The following is a 22,597-nucleotide window of genomic DNA, read 5'->3' as shown; positions in this document are numbered from 1 at the left end:
ACAATTTTAAAGGTAAACGGACGGTTTTTTCGAAATTTTTAATGAGTTGTGGTGTTCTATCGATAGGAGACGCCTCTGGTATTGGGGCGAATACTAAAAACACAAAATAACGATGTAAAAATGTGTGAAATAATAATTCGTAGCGAAAAAACGTTCGATTCCTCAAAACTTCTATTTGGAGTGGTTCGTGTAAGATATAAGATCAATTATCATGAAATAATATAGAAGGTAGAGGGTAGTAGGTATGTTGGTTTTACCTCGAACGTGCTACAAGTTTTCTAATCGAATTAATCCAAAAAAATCCGAAATTTTCGCAAACGGTCACTTGGAAGACAATTTTAAAAGTAAACGGACGGTTTTTTCGAATTTTTTAAAGAGTTGTGGTGTTCTATCGATAGAAGACGCCCCTGGTGTTAGCGTGAATATTAAAAACACAAAATAACGATGTAAAAATGTGTGAAATAATAATTCGTAGCGAAAAAACGTTTGAATCCTCAAAACTTCTATTTGGAGTGGTTCGTGTAAGAAATAAGAGAGATTATCATGAAATAATATAGAAGGTAGAGGGTAGTAGGTATGTTGGTTTTACCTCGAACGTGCTACAAGTTTTCTAATCGAATTAATCCAAAAAAATCCGAATTTTTCGCAAACGGTCACTTGGAAGACAATTTTAAAGGTAAACGGACGGTTTTTTCGAAATTTTTAATGAGTTGTGGTGTTCTATCGATAGGAGACGCCTCTGGTGTTGGCGCGAATATTAAAAACACAAAATAACGATGTAAAAATGTGTGAAATAATAATTCGTAGCGAAAAAACGTTTGATTCCTCAAAACTTCTATTTGGAGTGGTTCGTGTAAGAAATAAGAGAGATTATCATGAAATAATATAGAAGGTAGAGGGAAGTAGGTATGTTGGTTTTACCTCGAACGTGCTACACGAGTTTACTAATCGAATTATTAAAAAAAAACCCGAAATTTTCGCAAACTGTCAGTTGGAAGACAATTTTAAAGGTAAACGGACGGTTTTTTCGAATTTTTTAAAGAGTTGTGGTGTTCTATCGATAGGAGACGCCTCTGGTGTTAGCGTGAATATTAAAAACACAAAATAACGATGTAAAAATGTGTGAAATAATAATTCGTAGCGAAAAAACGTTTGAATCCTCAAAACTTCTATTTGGAGTGGTTCGTGTAAGAAATAAGAGAGATTATCATGAAATAATATAGAAGGTAGAGGGTAGTAGGTATGTTGGTTTTACCTCGAACGTGTTACACGAGTTTACTAATCGAATTATTAAAAAAAAACCCGAATTTTTCGCAAACGGTCACTTGGAAGACAATTTTAAAGGTAAACGGACGGTCTTTTCGAATTTTTTAAAGAGTTGTGGTGTTCTATCGATAGGAGACGCCTCTGGTGTTGGGGCGAATACTAAAAACACAAAATAACGATGTAAAAATGTGTGAAATAATAATTCGTAGCGAAAATACGGAAGGGAAATAATCTGCAAATGAAATTCCGCGCGCAATTCCGCTTGCTAATTATTTAAAAACAATTCCGACTTTGTAATTAGTAAATGAAGAAATAAAACCGAAAACTTTTGTAATTGAGTTGAGGATCAAATCGCAGTAATCCAAAAATCCCCATCTACAATTAATTCCATTAGTCTGCGTCTTCTTGAAAAATTTCAAATTCATATTTCGCATTTTGAATAATGAAAAATTATTTTTCTAGACCCTCCTAGATTCGTCTTACACGAAATGGACGTTTTTAATAAGATGGCCGCTTAGTTCAATTGATAAATCGTCACCAAAGTTAATAAAACATTCAAAATAAAGTGTTTTATCGATTTCTATACCAATTCTACATAAATACGGTGAAAACACCCTAAATTATCGCATATTTTGACAAAATTGAAATATACAGGGTGAGATTTATATACGGAACGCTTCAATTATCTCGGAAACGGTTTGTCGCGTCCCAAAACGATCCCGTACGCAAAATTTGTTCAATAAATACTCGAATGTTATAAAAAACATTATTCCTTTCCTTATTTATGGATAAAGAAAAAAATTTGGCTCCGTTTAAGCTACTACCATAAATCTAAGAAGGGTAGTGAGTGTGTGTGTCCGTCTATCCAGAGCTGGAGGCGTTATCCGAGCTCATCCCGTAATTCTTTCGGTATTTTTGCATGCGGACGGGATGAATGCCGGCGTCTGAACGAACTAGACAGGCGATACATCTCCTGGATCTCCTGGGGACCATACACTATTTGGCTCTGGTTGCTTACCTCTATTTTCTCTTTTAAATTCATTTGAGGTGAATTTCAGAAGGTTTGTACATATATTTAACCGCTCACTTTCCATAGTAAGTAAATAAAATTGCAAATTCGAAAATCCCGTCTTTACAGTAAGTATTTTAACAATTAATGACAATACGTTAATATTTAATCGTTATAAATCATTCATTCGTACTTCAAATATCTTTCTTATTAATCATCATTATTATTAATCCCAATTATCTTCCTTAAATACAACTTAACCTAGTGATGGCTGTGTTTCAAGTTATAAGACGCCATTTTGTTGAGTATTTGTTTGAAAGCCGTGTGTTCAATTCGCCACCTGTTTCGTTGAGCAGATTATACATTTCACGCTCACAATTTTATCAAATAACGTATTTTTTATATATATATATCAATGGATCTATTGAATAATGTCAAAATTCAATAGAAAAATATATTAATAAATTTGACAACGTCGCTGGAATAGAACACGTTATGTTAAGCCCGTTTTATACGAGATTAAATGACAACTGACGGTGTCAAATGAAACGGTGAATAACGAGACGTTTTTCAGTGATTTGCAAACATGGAAAAAATAAAAAAGCTGAACTAGATTCTATTCTACAGCTTTTGCTCATGGTAGAACAAAAATTTCGTCTGGAAGATGTTTATATCGAGTGTCAATGTCAATGAGTAAATTGTGTTCTATGAATAAAGCATGGAATACAAATTCGATAAGCTCGAATAAACAATTTAAATTGTATTTATTTTTTAGTATTTTTCCGAAACGATTATATTCAATCTAGGGCTTGCCGTAAACTAGTAAAAAGACAAAACGGAACTTAAATTGGTTTCTGAATAATGTAGTGACAACAAGGACAAAAAAAAAGCATAAGTCACGCGACAAATGAAAAGAACGTTCCACAAAATCTTTTCTCCAATGAAACTAAGTAAATATATCACAATGCTAAGATCCATTTCATCCGTCTTTCTTCTAATCAAAACAAATCCCACTAACCCCATCTCGCTTTAATCTTCTCGTAAAAAACTGTTTAACGTTTAGCTCCATAAACAGTATCACTAGATATCTCCCCTCTCTATATAAGAAAGCGTTTATAGGAACTGTGTTTATTGCGACAGGACTGGCTTTAGGATAATTTTCAAACGATATACGTATAATTTTTTTATTTCATTATACGGGGTGTTTCGAAACAACTATAAGACAGATAGAAAACTGAAATATATTGGAGGTTTGTTTAGTAAAAAAAAATTCGTATCGCCAGCTGTTTTCAAAATAAAAAGTGTTGAAGAAAAAAAAAATTTTTACGGTTTTGTCACAACTACTGGCAACATTGTATTGAAATTTCAAATTAATATGTTTTGGAGGTTAATACATCCGATTAATTCGATTTTATGTCTGACTCTCATAGAGGGCGCTAGTTACACGGTTCGTACCAAATATTCGCCAGATTGAACTCTATGTAACTTTTTCCGAACGTAAATTGATAATTTTATCAGTTTTAAGATGAAATTAGTCCAGTTTCAGTGTAATTTATTCATTCAGAATGTCGTATCAACTACAAATAGCAAATTTACTGGAAAATTTTTGTTATTTTCGATCTAAACAAGGCGTTATTTCAAGTTTTTTGTTAATTTGTTCTTTAGCTAACCTCAAAGAATGATTATTTCATAATTTAACAGTTTAACGATGATATATATGGGATACATCATCGAATTTTTCTCATAGATATAAAAAATCTCAAAAATTTGAAGGTTTACACCAGTTTGCACCACCTGACCGCAGGAAATTGCAAATAACCTTCTTAATATCCAAATATCATACAATTATATTAATCCTCCCCGATATACCTGACTTTGGGCAAACCCAAAACCTTCTCCCTTCCCTTTGCTAGCTTAATATTTCGAAATGATTATTTTTGAGCATAGGGGGAAAGTTCTATAGTGCTCTAGAACATTTTAAGTGTTAATCAACTTTTTAATCCACTCTAATTCTTCACAAGAACAAGACATTAATTATAATTCGTTCTACTGGAAATAAACAATTATAAATTGCAACGTTTAAATTTATGATTTTTCAATGGAGCTGTGCCGATCCTGCGCTTCGCTCCGCCCCTTCAACAGATTTCTATCTGCGGTCTCAGTCTTCTTCAGATTAAGTCACGCCTATCCGTACATACGCATGCTCTCGAGATGCTGCATTCGCGCCTCCCCTAGCAACGTTTAATCTCATGTTTTATCTGATAAATGATCCGAAAGCAGTCGACGATTGTTTTTCTGGACGAACGGGCTCGGCGTGCTTCCATTTTTACTATACTTTCGATACGTCAATAATACGTGTTTAACAATTCGAACCGAGTGTTATTTTTTATTTGGTGAAGACGCGGGGGTTTACCCCAAATCCAGCATCACGATTTTCGGGGACACACATAAGGTACAGAAAATATTTGTTTTATTTTTATCCCGTATAAAACTTTTGTCGTTCATCCAATGCGGTATTCGAATAGCCACCTGTTTTGTTTAGCAGGTTATATTTTCAACGCTCACAATTTTATCAGATAATCAGCTCGGTAAAACTAATTTGACAACGTTGCTAGTATAGAAAACGTTACGTTAAGCCCGTTTTATACGAGATTAAATGACAATTGACAGTCCTTCTGGAAATTTGGAACGAAACGTTTATTTCGAAGGTTGGAAGGCAACTAGAGTAAAAAAAGATAATTTTGAGAAAATCCGTATTTAGTTTTTTATAATTTAATAATAGAAATAAGGAAAAATAGTTTAATTGATGAAATAATGTTTGTAAATTGTTTGTTGGCTCCCCAAATCTGTTTAAAATGTCGCAATCGAGTTTGCACTTAATTCACACCATACAGGATGTTCTCGTTTGTTTTAAATGAACGCGTTACGTTTGTTTGTATATAATAAGGTTATTAAACTACCGGGTAATTCTAAAATTATTATATAAGTATACGAGTTGCTCAAAAATTCGTTAGCTTTAATACTAACTCGAATGTTTCGATTTCACTCGATTATCTCACTTATCCATGATCGATAAATCGATAATATGAAACAGAATTATGTGTACAGGGTGTTCTGACGAAATACGTCGTCGATTTATATAAATTTGCCCTATAAAATTGACAGAATTATAGAAATCATTAAATACAATAGGAAACGTAGATAAAATGTTTCCAAAACTTTGATTACACTCTATTTATATCTTCGAATAGTTATTTTCATCTTTAGAATGGCCCAGAATCGATCTTTCCACAGATAAACCGTCAATTCGAAGTTTTGACAGTTGAATTGACGTGTGACAGCTCGCATTTCCGTAGTGGAAGACGATATTTCAAAATTTAAGCAACAACCCTCGTATATAATGTTGAAACAACGATTTTTTCCCTCAAAACTAAAGCTTAACTCAAATACAAGCAATCTGATTTCTAACCTTTAAAACATTGGTTAAGTCGAAGTCATGCCACCATTTTGTAATGATACAAGTTATCAATAAAACAAATTATTATGCGAAATAGAGAAATTACTGATCCGGATGTTGGCTACAAGATTGAATGGTTTGCAATCACCGTGATTACATAATTCAATATCCATCGTAAGCAATAACGATTCTCGAAAATTTGACATCAGATCAGCGTTAAATTCATTTTATTTGTTTATGTACAACAGTAGCGGCACAAATTACCCCAAAGTTATTATTAAAGCCATGATAAGTGATAATAATCATCAAAAATTTGACGAATCCATTTCTTAAAACTGACTTAAACCCGCCATGTTTTTATTCGTAAAATAAACGTCACGTGGCTGAACGAATCCAATATGGATGATACTTGAAGATTATTTAAGGTAAACATTTTGCGGTGCAGTAATTTAATGAAATTACACGCTGATTTTCAAGCTTAATTGATTCACTATAAAATTCCTGACAGATCTTCGTTTCTGCATCATATTTCGTCAAACACGGGAATTTTGAGGTTATTTTGAGTGATTGAGCGAATATTACGAAATATGTTACCGGTGGTGTAAGAAAATTAGTAGTTATAGCGCGGGATGAGGAAGATCTGGTAAATAACACAGACGAAAACTACTGGGTGATCAATTAAAGGATTGGAAACTAAATTCCTTCGGTGGAGTTAGTACAGAAACTAAGAAAAACAATTATTTATATTTTCGGCCGCCACTGACGCACAACGCCATTAACGATCGTTCGAGGATCGATATTTCATCCCGACAACAATGTTTGTTAAGCCCTAATTGAATATTTAGCGAATCGTTTTATCCAAATAGTGTAATTTAACGATAATTTACTGCAGTCGACTAAACCGACGAAGTTTTCCGTTCAAAATACCGTCGGATCAAAATGTAGCAGCACCGAATGCGAGCAGCTGCTATCGGCGGGACAAACAAGAAGAATTACGTCGTAGAGAAGTAACCACCATCCATACCGTTCCAAATCTGTTGGATTCCAAGAAAAACTGGATTAATTTTGTCCTGAAGGATCGGAGAGGTTGATGTGAAGTATTTCGGCGTTTCCTAAAAGGGGGAAACCTGGGAAAACCCTTGTTTTTATAATGGTTATAATAGTGAATTATGCAAATGGTATAATCCTTTCGTCGACTTCGGTACAATTAGCGCCGATGTAAAAAGTAGATATGGGGGTAGATCCTAATCTAATTAGTCACATAGAACTGGTGTTTAATGTAGATGCAGTGGAATTATACAACCCCTATATACATCTCAATTATTCATGCCGAATTAGCCACGATCTAATCTCGATACAGGGCTGGTTCGAATTTAATAATCATCTAAAAAGAAAAAAAACTAATCAAAGTTTATGTGTGTAGCTATTGAAGTCACAACATCAGACATTTCTGAACCGATCGTTCAATTAACTAATTATGTGGGTACTGGTATTGTTAATAAAGCAGTGCGACCAAACGAATTGTTTTTTTTACGAGGCTAATCGAACCGAATCGACGAAATCGGTTACACCAAGAAAAAAATATTGAAACAGTTCGTTTTAGATACTGGGAGCTCGGTTATTCAAAATTATTTGATCAGAAAAATAATTACACGAAAAAAGTTTGACCCAAACGTAAATCGCCCACATTTGGTGAACCATTATGACATTTTTTTACGGAAGAACCCCCCAAACTCACGCCCAACATTTTCTAACAAACCAGAACTCAAAAATTACGAAAAAGTTTGCTGCGAGTGCTAATAAGGTTCCATCGGGACATTTCCTCGATGGAGAATCGTCATCAGATCAAATGGAACCCAGAAATGGTATCAAATTATTGTCGGAGACTTTCCAGAACCCAAATCATCGGTATTTAATCAATAACGTCTCTAAATGTGGATGATGCTTCAAATTTTTCGTTTTGGCGTCGCAAAGAAAGAAACCTGGAGACACTGGGCTTCCTAGTATCACACCCGTAGATCCTTTAGGTCGCAGTGTACGAGGTCTGGTTATTAAATAACTAAATTAAAAAAGTAAAACTCAAAAATTACAAAAAAATGTGTTCTGCGAGTGCTAATAAGGTTCCATCGGGACATTTCCTCGATGGAGAATCGTCATCAGATCAAATGGAACCCAGAAATGATATCAAATTATTGTTGGAGACTTTCCACAACCCAAATCATCGGTATTTAATCAATAACGTCTCTAAATGTGGATGATGCTTCAAATTTTTCGTTTTGGCGTCGCAAAGAAAGAAACCTGGAGACACTGGGCTTCCTAGTATCACACCCGTAGATCCTTTAGGTCGCAGTGTACGAGGTCTGGTTATTAAATAACTAAATTAAAAAAGTAAAACTCAAAAATTACAAAAAAATGTGTTCTGCGAGTGCTAATAAGGTTCCATCGGGACATTTCCTCGATGGAGAATCGCCGTCAGATCAAATGGAACCCAGAAATGATATCAAATTATTGTTGGAGACTTTCCAGAACCCAAATCATCGGTATTTAATCAATAACGTCTCTAAATGTGGATGATGCTTCAAATTTTTCGTTTTGGCGTCGCAAAGAAAGAAACCTGGAGACACTGGGCTTCCTAGTATCACACACGCAGATCCTTTAGGTCGCAGTGTACGAGGTCTGGTTATTAAATAACTAAATTAAAAAAGTAAAACTCAAAAATTACAAAAAAATGTGTTCTGCGAGTGCTAATAAGGTTCCATCGGGACATTTCCTCGATGGAGAATCGTCATCAGATCAAATGGAACCCAGAAATGATATCAAATTATTGTCGGAGACTTTCCAGAACCCAAATCATCGGTATTTAATCAATAACGTCTCTAAATGTGGATGATGCTTCAAATTTTTCGTTTTGGCGTCGCAAAGAAAGAAACCTGGAGACACTGGGCTTCCTAGTATCACACCCGCAGATCCTTTAGGTCGCAGTGTACGAGGTCTGGTTATTAAATAACTAAATTAAAAAAGTAAAACTCAAAAATTACAAAAAAATGTGTTCTGCGAGTGCTAATAAGGTTCCATCGGGACATTTCCTCGATGGAGAATCGTCATCAGATCAAATGGAACCCAGAAATGATATCAAATTATTGTTGGAGACCTTCCAGAACCCAAATCATCAGAATTTAATCAATAACGTCTCTAAATGTGGATGATGCTTCAAATTTTTCGTTTTGGCGTCGCAAAGAAAGAAACCTGGAGACACTGGGCTCCCTAGTGTCACACCCGCAGATCCTTTAGGTCGCAGTGTACGAGGTCTGGTTATTAAATAACTAAATTAAAAAAGTAAAACTCAAAAATTACGAAAAAATGTGTTCTGCGAGTGCTAATAAGGTTCCATCGGGACATTTCCTCGATGGAGAATCGTCATCAGATCAAATGGAACCCAGAAATGATATCAAATTATTGTTGGAGACCTTCCAGAACCCAAATCATCAGAATTTAATCAATAACGTCTCTAAATGTGGATGATGCTTCAAATTTTTCGTTTTGGCGTCGCAAAGAAAGAAACCTGGAGACACTGGGCTCCCTAGTATCACACACGCAGATCCTGTAGGTCGCAGTGTACGAGGTCTGGTCATTAAATAACTTAATTTAATAAAAAACTCCGACTGAGTGCTGTAAATTGTTACAAAAGGTCTATGGGGACAATTCTCTATCTAGTAGGCGTGTTTTTGAGTCGTGTCAGTGCTTTAGAGATCAAATCAAAATTCAAAACAATGCTGATCGTTTTTTTTCGACATTTCTTGATGACCGAATCGGTTCCAGACGGTCAAAATATCAACGGGTTCGCAAAAAACGACCCGATTTTACACCATGCGTTATCTGCGCAGCAGTAAAGCAAAAAACTGCAAATCTTGTAAAGATTTCGATCAATAGAAAAACGTTATTTAATAACCGAACCTCGTATACGATACCCGTACATAGATAGTTAGGTTAGGTTAGACACTGGTAGATTTTGTTTTCTGAGTGTATAATTTACGAAGTGATTTCTACGACCAATTTATTTAATAATTGATCCATTGATTGATATGTATTTTATTAAGACGGTTATTGAATATCTTAATTGACGAAGAATTAATGTAATCAAAGATGAAAATGCGTCTCCGGTTTTATTTATACGAAACAATAATAATGTCATTGAGCGATTGATACATAACCTCAAAAGAAACTACACGCCAAGGTTGCCAACTCTTTCGAATAACTGAAATCTTGAACGGTTAAACAAATTAGTTAAATTAGTCATTAGGCATGGAAATACATGGATAAGTGGATTATATCAGCAACGACGACCGTCGATATACCCGGGGCGATTAATACATTCCCTCTCGCTTCTTTACACTATTCGTTTCATTCTACGCTTTCTGTTGTATCACCAGTAGTGTGAATTTACAGGGTTATTCACCTATTTTCATTTTATAAATGCGGAAACGGAAATATTTAACTAAATATGACGATAATTTAATAACGGGATTCGCCCGCTACTAATCGTTGCTTCTAGCGGTCCTTCTCGTCGAAACCTATCTTCTATAACCTTCCTAACTTCGTTTCTTTCTGTTTCTGTTGTTATTTTCATTTATTGATTCGTATTATTACGAAGAAGTTCGCTAAATTTGTCCTAAAGCCGGTTCTGTCTAGAACTCTAGGAAAGTTTATTTATTTGTTTAATAACAATGATAAATTCATAAAATTTGACGGATAGTCTTTTGGAAAGTTGGTACTTCATATACGTCAAACGGATTTGACAATGACAGCGCCGTACGTGTGTCAGTCACGCGTCTTATCGACATTTGACATTGACGTTTCCAAAAAACTTCGATTGGGAATAAACTGGAGGTTTTTTCGAAATCTTTCAATGGTATTTTATGAAATAACAACTAATTGTATTCAATAATATAATTTTTGTGGGAAATTATAAAGTTTGTACTAGAAATTCAGTCGTTTCCTCAAAAACTTTCGTGCTACTGAATTGTACGGCATTTCCCTGTATATTGTGTAAGTTGATCATAGGGGTTCCTGGGTAATTTTATTAGGGAGTGGATGTATATCCCTTACTGTGGGCTACACGTTAACGAATTAGACCCTAATCATACGTATGCGATGTAATTTTCACTTTCCGCTAGATTTTCAAAGTCAGAAACGGGAAAGCGGAAAGCTTTGTCGCGCAACTCCAAAAACACACGTTTAATCTTATTTTAAACAAATAAATTGGATTATTAAGAATGTTTTTTAGGAAAATATATCCATTAGAATCGAATCAGGATTATTTGGTGGTTACTAAACGGTCTAGTCCATCTTCAAATTGGAGATTTTTGTTTGAACATTTTGGCTTAACAAATGGTATCTTTAGAAGGTCCAAGGGAGTTTTCGGTCTTCGCAAATTGACCATTTTGTACCGATTTCATTGGATTATTCAATTTCGAGTTTATTCGGCATCATTTTGGCTTTGAACTTTCGAAAGTTTGTTACCAGGTTTGAGCAAAAAGTTTTTATACAATTTCATCTTATCGATGAATATTTTTGAAAAAAATCAACGACGGACGATCTTATGTAACAAAGTTCATATTATGCTACGCCGTGGCAAGCATCAGTTAAATTAACAACAAATTAATTCTGATTAAGTTAATTTAGTAGATACGTGACATCATGAAGCGAGCAGTAGACATGCTTATAATTATCCAAAAATCTATCGGGTGGTCTCGAGCAATTACTAAGAAAAAAAATCTTTCAGTTATATGCTGTTAAATTTAATTGAAATTTGCAGAATTGAGTCTGGGAGATGATAACGAAGCATCAGAAAAACATTTGTACCGTTAACATTTTTTCTAGCATATAAAAAGTGTCTTTTAGGTGTTTTTTTCTATGAACAGAGACCTAAAATTGAGAAAAATCATCACAAAATGTAATCACAACTGTTTTTTCTATGAAAACGGACTTAAAATCAAAGCAAATCATCACAAAATGTAATCACAACTGTTTTTTCTATGAACAGACACCTAAAATTGAGAAAAATCATCACAAAATGTAATCACAACTTTTTTTTCTATGAACAGAGACCTAAAATTGAGAAAAATCATCACAAAATGTAATCACAACTTTTTTTTCTATGAACAGAGACCTAAAATTGAGAAAAATCATCACAAAATGTAATCACAACTTTTTTTTCTATGAACAGACACCTAAAATTGAGAAAAATCATCACAAAATGTAATCACAACTTTTTTTTCTATGAACAGAGACCTAAAATTGAGAAAAATCATCACAAAATGTAATCACAACTTTTTTTTCTATGAACAGAGACCTAAAATTGAGAAAAATCATCACAAAATGTAATCACAACTTTTTTTTCTATGAACAGAGACCTAAAATTGAGAAAAATCATCACAAAATGTAATCACAACTTTTTTTTCTATGAACAGAGACCTAAAATTGAGAAAAATCATCACAAAATGTAATCACAACTTTTTTTTCTATGAACAGAGACCTAAAATTGAGAAAAATCATCACAAAATGTAATCACAACTTTTTTTTCTATGAACAGAGACCTAAAATTGAGAAAAATCATCACAAAATGTAATCACAACTTTTTTTTCTATGAACAGAGACCTAAAATTAAGAAAAATCATCACAAAATGTAATCACAACTTTTTTTTCTATGAACAGAGACCTAAAATTGAGAAAAATCATCACAAAATGTAACCACAACTGTTTTTTCTATTAACAAAGACCTAACATTGAGAAAAATCATCACAAAATGTAATCACAACTTTTTTTTCTATGAACAGAGACCTAAAATTGAGAAAAATCATCACAAAATGTAACCATAACTGTTTTTTCTATTAACCAAGACCTAAAATTGAGAAAAATCATCACAAAATGTAATCACAACTTTTTTTTCTATGAACAGAGACCTAAAATTGAGAAAAATCATCACAAAATGTAACCACAACTGTTTTTGCTACGAAAAGAGACCTGAAATCAAAGCAAATCATCACAAAATGTAATCACAACTGTTATAAATTCCGATAAACATCTCGAGGAATTATCATCTCCACTATTTACCAATTAAAACATCGAATCTTAAACCTAAATGCATTTGTATTGGCCGAAACTGTCGGAAGGCGTATGTACACAATTTATTCGAAATATTCCCGCTAGACATTCTGAGATAAGCAGTGGCGTGGCTTAGTGAGATTCGTTTAATTAATAAATTCGCGACATTAGAAGTAATAAAGCAAAAGATAAAAGATTATCCAGAATATAATTATACCAGTTTAGAAACATCGTTCGATGGATTATTTGCGTCAGATGAAAGACTAACGAAGGTCTGGGAGCTGGAAGCGAAGACTGTTTCGTGCCCAATGATTTATTAATGTTTTATTTGTAAAAAATTTATAGTTTCTGCTTTCAAATTTCGTTTTCCAGATAAAAAAACGAATTTGATACAAAAACGGCGTACGGTTCATGTCTGGTATCCTTGTTTAAACCAAACGCCCTCACATTTTACTCGTCTTTTTACGTTCCTACGTCTAAGATCATCATCTTTCCAAGAATCGTGGATACATTAGATTGAAATTATTGAATTATGAATAAATTTGTAAATATCTTGGATTATTTTGTTATTTTGTTGTAGATTGCGGGTAGCGGTGGCAGAGGTATGTTCTGCTATCATTGCCCGCCAACTTTACATCCCGGAGCGCCCCAACCAAGGCTACCAACTTTGGAATACCCATTCACACCAACACATCCATGTAAGTAACTCCTCAATCAATTTTCAGCCCTTGATAGTTCGTCAAATGTACTGGACATGTCTATCATTAGAGACATACTGTATATATAAAGAAAAATCCGTCAATTTTCCTATTAGAGTGATTATTAGTCATTGCTAACATCATAAAGTCGGTCTTAATAAAAATTCCTAGTAGTATAGTGAATATTTGAAGGGGGGTTTACCCCCGAGAGATTGTAGACCCTTAATAGGAAATTTCACCACCACATGCCAGGCTTGGGGTGGATTATCGTAGTTATCATATTAGTTTTGACCTCTTTCGAAAGATAAAGGCGGCGGACAACCTGTTATTATCGTCCATTATCCTATTTGCTTAAATATTATCGAATTAGATCCCGGAAAATTTTCTATCGGTAGTTCCGTAATTTTTTATAATCGTTTTACTTCTCAATCCTTCTAAATTTTCTCCGCACACACTTTTATCTATTGTTTTCTTAAAGAAATCGACTAACTAACTCCGTTAAGCGAACTCGTTTATATAACCAAAACGAATTTCTAAAAAATTCTAGAAAATAAACAAACAAATAACAACTACTGTCAGTAAATTAGTGAAAAAGTTTAACGAAACTAGTTTAGTGAAAGATTTATCCAAATCAGGGCGCAAAAAATGCATCAACTGAAAATCTTTAGATGCTAGTGTCCTTTTAGACGACGATCCACTCGAGTACTAGACAAATATCCAACGAATTTGACACTATTGACAAGTATTTTTATGTTTTACGAAGATGTAACTTTTTGTATTAATCGAAACGTAAATCGGCATAATTATTGATACTGGTCACGTAACCATCCTCGTTGAACGCGTAGATCCACACCCAATAGTTGTGTTGCTTGTGGGTAAACGTGAACAAACACGTCGGTGTTCGAAAGATGGTACAAAAAAAGGCAGAAATACACTCAGGAACATTTTTTAAAACATTTAATGGTATCTGAAGAAGCAGACTTTTGAAATCTACTAGAATTGGTCACGCTATTGATTTACGTATAGAAAATGAAAAATAATCAATATTTCTTGTAGATTTCGAAAAGCGGAAACTATACAGGGTGATCTATTTGAAATAACAATATTCTTTATTTTTCCGAAAAAAGGAAAGATCTGACAACAATGTAAATACCACCATAACACACTTGAGCACGAAAATTTTATATTTGACGCGTTCCGTATATAAAACTCGCCCTGTACATACATCATTTATTAGAAATTTAGTTTTTCTTATTTCGTTACTAAAAACTTTCAAAAAATAGTTATTTAACCAACTAGTGAGTAAAGTAAAACATTTTTTTCGCCACTAGGACCGTTTTACGAGTTATTTTACTCACGAGTTTCATACACAATTTTTTCTACGTCATTATTTACTAAATACAATCTCTGTTTATAAACTGTCAATTTTTTTTTACTTTTGCTGTAGTTTACTAATTACGAGACTAAGTTGGCGCGTTGGTCATTTATTGGAAACTTATTTCAAACTCGATTTTCCCTTTTTCTCTTAAAAGAATTTTTGTGACGGCCGAGCCGACGACATAAAACATATGATATTTAGTTAGAGTATATTTGGCATGTTGTAAGCTCCTTCCAAACCCAATAATCCTAACGAAATTTGTGTTACATGAAGTTATCTCGTTTCAAGACTAAATTCACTTCGAAAGTTTCCAACTTTGACCCGCGGTCACTTCTAATCTCTTCAGAGACGTCCAGCAAATACAATTATATTTTTCTAATTCAAAAATATCCATAAAACGTGTTTAATCTTAAAGAAAACAACTATTTCCAGTTTGGAGGTTAGACGGAAGTGCAGTGTTGCCATTTGTGGTTCCTCGAGTTTCCTGGTAACTCAAAATATTTCCTAAATTCTAAATGCTTCACTAAAACACACCAATTTTGGATTTTTACGTAAAAAATGCATAAATGATGCCGCATTCTTCATCGTAGATAATGTTTTTTTTGTCCAAACAACCATCACTGCACTACAACTACTTTATTTGATTTTTCTATAACTTGAGATTGTGTTTATCATCGTAATATTTCAATAAACGCATCGTAGTACTACGGTTTCAGGAGGACATCTCTCTTATACTCATATTTTACCAACAGAAGTCACCTTGTAAATCAATAGAATGTGGAGCACCTCAAGGCTCAGTACTTGGCCCTATTTAGTGTTTATCAACGACACAGCTTTCCATTTCGGAACAAGTTTTATCTATATACTCCACGTTCAAGGTTAGTTGAAGGCTCTACACTGTACATTGCGAAAAAAATGCATAATCATTTGTCAGTCGGACATCTTTTACTACAATTTGCAAAACAACTTTCGGGGAGGTCCTCGTATATCGTTTGGTGCATTCGCTTAAGAACCTAAAGGCATTGCAATTGATATTTCAAAGGTTTTATTGACGAATTTTAATCAAAATTACTGGATTTTTAAGTATACATACAATGGATTTAATCTGGATTAACCACTACATCGATATGAAATGTAATCGTTTTTTTTAAATACTTTTCCGATAACTCCCGTATATATTATTAATTTTTTCAGTATAAGACAATAAAATTATCAAAAAATCACGATACGGCGACGAAATTTGTTTGTTAATTAGATAAATAAACACCTAACCTAACACGAATTATCGAAAATAATGTCACTGTCATTTCTTCTTCTTTTTTATGTAAAATTATGTCTAAACATATCTCGTTTCATCCACTGACGGTTTTATTGACGAATTTTAATCAAAATTACTGGATTTTTAAGTATATATACAATGGATTTAATCTGGATTAACCACTACATCGATATGAAATGTAATCGTTTTTTTTAAATACTTTTCCGATAACTCCCGTATATATTATTAATTTTTTCAGTATAAGACAATAAAATTATCAAAAAATCACGATACGGCGACGAAATTTGTTTGTTAATTAGATAAATAAACACCTAACCTAACACGAATTATCGAAAATAATGTCACTGTCATTTCTTCTTCTTTTTTATGTAAAATTATGTCTAAACATATCTCGTTTCATCCACTGAAGGTTTTATTGACGAATTTTAATCAAAATTACTGGATTTTTAAGTATATATACAATGGATTTAATCTGGATTAACCACTACATCGATATGAAATGTAATCGTTTTTTTTAAATACTTTTCCGATAACTCCCGTATATATTATTAATTTTTTCAGTATAAGACAATAAAATTATCAAAAAATCACGATACGGCGACGAAATTTGTTTGTTAATTAGATAAATAAACACCTAACCTAACACGAATTATCGAAAATAATGTCACTGTCATTTCTTCTTCTTTTTTATGTAAAATTATGTCTAAACATATCTCGTTTCATCCACTGACGGTTTTATTGACGAATTTTAATCAAAATTACTGGATTTTTAAGTATATATACAATGGATTTAATCTAGATTAACCACTACATCGATATGAAATGTAATCGTTTTTTTTAAATACTTTTCCGATAACTCCCGTATATATTATTAATTTTTTCAGTATAAGACAATAAAATTATCAAAAAATCACGATACGACGACGAAATTTGTTTGTTAATTAGATAAATAAACACCTAACCTAACACGAATTATCGAAAATAATGTCACTGTCATTTCTTCTTCTTTTTTATGTAAAATTATGTCTAAACATATCTCGTTTCATCCACTGACGGTTTTATTGACGAATTTTAATCAAAATTACTGGATTTTTAAGTATATATACAATGGATTTAATCTGGATTAACCACTACATCGATATGAAATGTAATCGTTTTTTTTAAATACTTTTCCGATAACTCCCGTATATATTATTAATTTTTTCAGTATAAGACAATAACATTATCAAAAAATCACGATACGACGACGAAATTTGTTTGTTAATTAGATAAATAAACACCTAACCTAACACGAATTATCGAAAATAATGTCACTGTCATTTCTTCTTCTTTTTTATGTAAAATTATGTCTAAACATATCTCGTTTCATCCACTGAAGGTTTTATTGACGAATTTTAATCAAAATTACTGGATTTTTAAGTATATATACAATGGATTTAATCTGGATTAACCACTACATCGATATGAAATGTAATCGTTTTTTTTAAATACTTTTCCGATAACTCCCGTATATATTATTAATTTTTTCAGTATAAGGCAATAAAATTATCAAAAAATCACGATACGGCGACGAAATTTGTTTGTTAATTAGATAAATAAACACCTAACCTAACACGAATTATCGAAAACAATGTCACTGTCATTTCTTCTTCTTTTTTATGTAAAATTATGTCTAAACATATCTCGTTTCATCCACCGAAGAATATCAGAATTCATAAATGTATCTGGAGTTTGGTAAACTGTAATTTCATTTATGCGTAACGTAATTACATCTACAGTGAGGATATATATTAATTAAAATCTAATGTTTAATTCAGATGAATTTTATATTTAATCTTGTAATCTGCTCAGCTTTCCGCGAATTAAAACCGCAAGCAAACATCGTTTATTTCGAACGTTCATCAAACATTTACAAAATTTATCGATTTTATATTAAGTGAGTGCCGGATTACGGTTTTTAGTATACAGGGAGTATCGAAACTCATTTATAGCCGATACATAACCTCTAATCTACTTTAAAAAAAAGAAGAAGAAGAGTTAGGATCTAGATACATCAGTATTTATCTCAATTAAACGTGACTAGTCGAGTTATTCGTATTTTAAACTGTTAAAAAATATCTTTTTGGATTTGACTTGTCTCCAAATTTTTGCCAGTAAAATTTGAAAGCAATTTTGAATGTTTGCGAGTGGAATTAATACCCAATCTCACGGTATGTCACACGACGATCTGTCAATGTCAGTTTACGCAAAAAGTCGACGTTTTTTGACAGCTGATTCATTAAATCGAAGCTAATCGATCGGGATACTGCCGATATGTCAAAATCATCCATTTTTTGACAAAGATTAATATTTCAAGTATCTACAAACAACTCAATTAACACACGTTCCGTTTAGGTTAGGTTAGGTTACGTTCACCATTAAAAATGACTTTAGCAACGTCAGATTTGACATATTCATATCAGTGTTGCCATATCTCGAACGTTAAGTAGCAAAATGTCCCAAAGCGAATAAACTGACGCAGTGGATTTAATTATATATTGTTTTAACGATGTGTATGTGTGACATCATTCGATTGGGAGTAATTTTGTATGCATCGGAGTGTTAATTACCTTTAGTAAAGGTGAAGTAATACCGATCTCAATGTTAATCTCTGTAAAATAATTCTAGCCTAGCTCGAAAGACTCTAATCACAATCGCCGATGGAAAATCACATACAATTTGTGTCGGCATGTATAAAATCATGGCATAAAGCGAGAATTTCACAAAGGGTATTGTTTGTATTGCAAATCCACGTATATTCAACGCCCCGCAACGACAGGACCGTATTTATATTCCGAAAGATGAATACAAACTTTAATAAAACAATAGTGAGTATTTGTACGACAGAAATTCGAAAATTTTATCAAGATGTTTATGAGATCTACTCCACAAGCGGAAATGATACTTGAACGCCCAGATTTTATCTTTAGGAAAAGCATAAACCGGTATTTAACAAGCTTGATATATATAAAATGTTTCGGTTTTTTCGGCGAGTCCGTATCTGTATATCAGCGACAGGTACTCTGTGAACCAGCACGTGTCAGACGTGATTAGTTGTCATTCCATTCCGACCGATCCTTTTGTCGAATGCTATTATTTACTGATTTACTAAATGACGTCGTTCAAATTACTAAAAAAACTATTAGAAAATTTTCGAAATTAACTTAATTTATCAAAAGAATATGCAAAAAGAAGAAGAGTTTATTGGTTATCTAAACGAGAATCGAATAGGTTAATCACAATATAACGAATTGTCAAAATCAGCTGATGACCATTTAAAAATTGTCGTCTGTCCGGTTTGTGCAAAAATATTCAGTTTCCGTTGTATTAATTTCATTGAAATATATCTTTGAAATCCTCCCGATACCATAAAACAAAAAAAAAACAACCTAACTACCGGAAATAATCAAGAAAAACTAAGACGTGTACATACGAGAAAGTCGATTATTTACCCCACGACCGCCATTTTGACGTAGATCAACTATTATCTAATTGACGTTTGACGTTTGGATGTTTTTGTTCCATGTCACGCAAATATCGAATGTTTTCTACGATTGTCTAATTGACTTTCGATGTTTTGGTTCCATGTTACGCAAATATCGAAAGTTTTATTTATTAAATGATTGTTTTCGTTTTTTTTGCAGACACTAGCTATTCTTACCATCCGGCAATTCATGACGATACTTTCGTCAGAAGGAAACAAAGAAGAAATCGGACCACTTTTACGTTGCAACAATTAGAAGAATTGGAAACGGCTTTCGCACAAACTCATTATCCAGATGTTTTTACAAGGGAAGATTTAGCTATGAAAATTAATTTAACCGAGGCTAGAGTCCAGGTAAACCGTTTGAAATTATAAAAAATAATTGTACATCTGTACTTATTTTAAAAAAAATATATTTTTTTTAACGAAAAATAAGATTGTATTGAATTAGTTTTATTGCCACAACGTATTGAAAAATGTTTGTTTTAATTGACAAAAAATTTATAGTTTCCTATACATTTGCACATACAAGATACAGGGTGTTAAAGTTGAGATATCAAAATTTGTTAAATGACTGATTTTGATCTTTGTTTAAAACATCACACAGTACAAGTTGAGCTAAATAGAGTGCTCATATTACAGAAAAATACTGAAAAAGGTTCAATCTATTGGAAAAAAATTTGACAAGTCCCTCAAACTTGTCATCTCAAAATTATAGGGTGTTAAATTGAAGAAATAAATAATTCTTGAAAGCCTGACGTTGACTTTTGTTTAAAAAAATATTTAGGGCAAATTGAGCCAAATAATGAGCTCATTTTAAAACAAAGTTCTTAAAAAAAGTTCAATCAATTAGTCAAAAAATCATTAGTTCCCAAAAGTTTACAATCTACGAGATACAGGGTGTTAAAGTTGAGATATCAAAATTTGTTAAATGACTGATTTTGATCTTTGTTTAAAACATCATACAGTACAAATTGAGCTAAATAGAGTGCTCATATTACAGAAAAATACTGAAAAAGGTTCAATCTATTGGAAAAAAATTTGACAAGTCCCTCAAACTTGTCATCTCAAAATTATGGGGTGTTAAATTGAAGAAATAAATAATTCTTGAAAGCCTGACGTTGACTTTTGTTTAAAAAAATATTTAGGGCAAATTGAGCCAAATAATGAGCTCATTTTAAAACAAAGTTCTTAAAAAAAGTTCAATCAATTAGTCAAAAAATCATTAGTTCCCAACAGTTTACAATCTACGAGATACAGGGTGTTAAAGTTGAGATATCAAAATTTGTTAAATGACTGATTTTGATCTTTGTTTAAAACATCATACAGTACAAATTGAGCTAAATAGAGTGCTCATATTACAGAAAAATACTGAAAAAGGTTCAATCTATTGGAAAAAAATTTGACAAGTCCCTCAAACTTGTCATCTCAAAATTATGGGGTGTTAAATTGAAGAAATAAATAATTCTTGAAAGCCTGACGTTGACTTTTGTTTAAAAAAATATTTAGGGCAAATTGAGCCAAATAATGAGCTCATTTTAAAACAAAGTTCTTAAAAAAAGTTCAATCAATTAGTCAAAAAATCATTAGTTCCCAAAAGTTTACAATCTACGAGATACAGGGTGTTAAAGTTGAGATATCAAAATTTGTTAAATGACTGATTTTGATCTTTGTTTAAAACATCATACAGTACAAATTGAGCTAAATAGAGTGCTCATATTACAGAAAAATACTGAAAAAGGTTCAATCTGTTGGAAAAAAATTTGACAAGTCCCTCAAACTTGTCATCTCAAAATTATAGGGTGTTAAATTGAAGAAATGAATAATTCTTAAAAGACTGATGTTGAGCTTTGTTTGAAAAAATATTTGGGGCAATTTGAGCTACATAAGGAGCTCATATTACACAGAAATATTGAAAATAGTTCAGACCATTAGGAATAAAAATTGATAGTATCCTAAACTTCGTCATTATCGAGATATAGGGTGTTAAAGTGAAGAAACAAATAATTCTTGAAAGCCTGATGTTGACTTTTGTTTAAAAAAATATTTAGGGCAAATTGAGCCAAATAATGAGCTCATTTTAAAACAAAGTTTTTAAAAAAAGTTCAATCTACTAGTCAAAAAATCATTAGTTCCCAAAAGTTTACAATCTACGAGATACAGGGTGTTAAAGTTGAGATATCAAAATTTGTTAAATGACTGATTTTGATTTTTGTTTAAAACATCATACATCACAAATTGAGCTAAATAGAGTGCTCATATTACAGAAAAATACTGAAAAAGGTTCAATCTATTGGAAAAAAATTTGACAAGTCCCTCAAACTTGTCATCACCAAGTTACAGGGTGTTAAATTGAAGAAATGAATAATTCTTAAAAGACTGATGTTGAGCTTTGTTTGAAAAAATATTTGGGGCAAATTGAGCTACATAAGGAGCTCATATTACACAATAATATTGAAAATAGTTCAGACCTTTAGGAAAAAAATTGATAGTATCCTAAACTTCGTCATTATCGAGATATAGGGTGTTAAAGTGAAGAAACAAATAATTCTTGAAAGACTGACGTTGACTTTTGTTTAAAAAAATATTTAGGGCAAATTGAGCCAAATAATGAGCTCATTTTAAAACAAAGTTTTTAAAAAAAGTTCAATCTACTAGTCAAAAAATCATTAGTTCCCAAAAGTTTACAATCTACGAGATACAGGGTGTTAAAGTTGAGATATCAAAATTTGTTAAATGACTGATTTTGATTTTTGTTTAAAACATCATACATCACAAATTGAGCTAAATAGAGTGCTCATATTACAGAAAAATACTGAAAAAGGTTCAATCTGTTGGAAAAAAATTTGACAAGTTCCTCAAACTTGTCATCACCAAGTTACA

At 32.5% G+C, this 22,597-nt stretch overlaps 1 protein-coding gene across 1 annotated transcript in view; it reads left to right on the top strand.

Annotated features, from left to right (window-relative positions):
- Positions 1-4,551: 4,551 nt before the first annotated feature.
- The window catches only part of LOC130899557 (dorsal root ganglia homeobox protein), a 79,336-nt gene continuing 61,290 nt past the window's right edge, over positions 4,552-22,597 (top strand). The window contains exons 1-3 of the mRNA XM_057809573.1: positions 4,552-4,727; positions 13,417-13,534; positions 19,875-20,068. Of these exons, the coding sequence (XP_057665556.1) occupies positions 13,441-13,534; positions 19,875-20,068 (288 nt within the window). The 5' untranslated portion in view covers positions 4,552-4,727; positions 13,417-13,440. The remainder of the gene's footprint in view (positions 4,728-13,416; positions 13,535-19,874; positions 20,069-22,597) is intronic.

The sequence above is a fragment of the Diorhabda carinulata genome, chromosome 11 (assembly GCF_026250575.1).
Source record: "Diorhabda carinulata isolate Delta chromosome 11, icDioCari1.1, whole genome shotgun sequence".
Classification (NCBI taxonomy): domain Eukaryota; kingdom Metazoa; phylum Arthropoda; class Insecta; order Coleoptera; family Chrysomelidae; genus Diorhabda; species Diorhabda carinulata.
The sequence above is the reverse complement of the archived record's forward strand: the minus strand, read 5'-3'. Positions and strand labels throughout refer to the sequence as shown.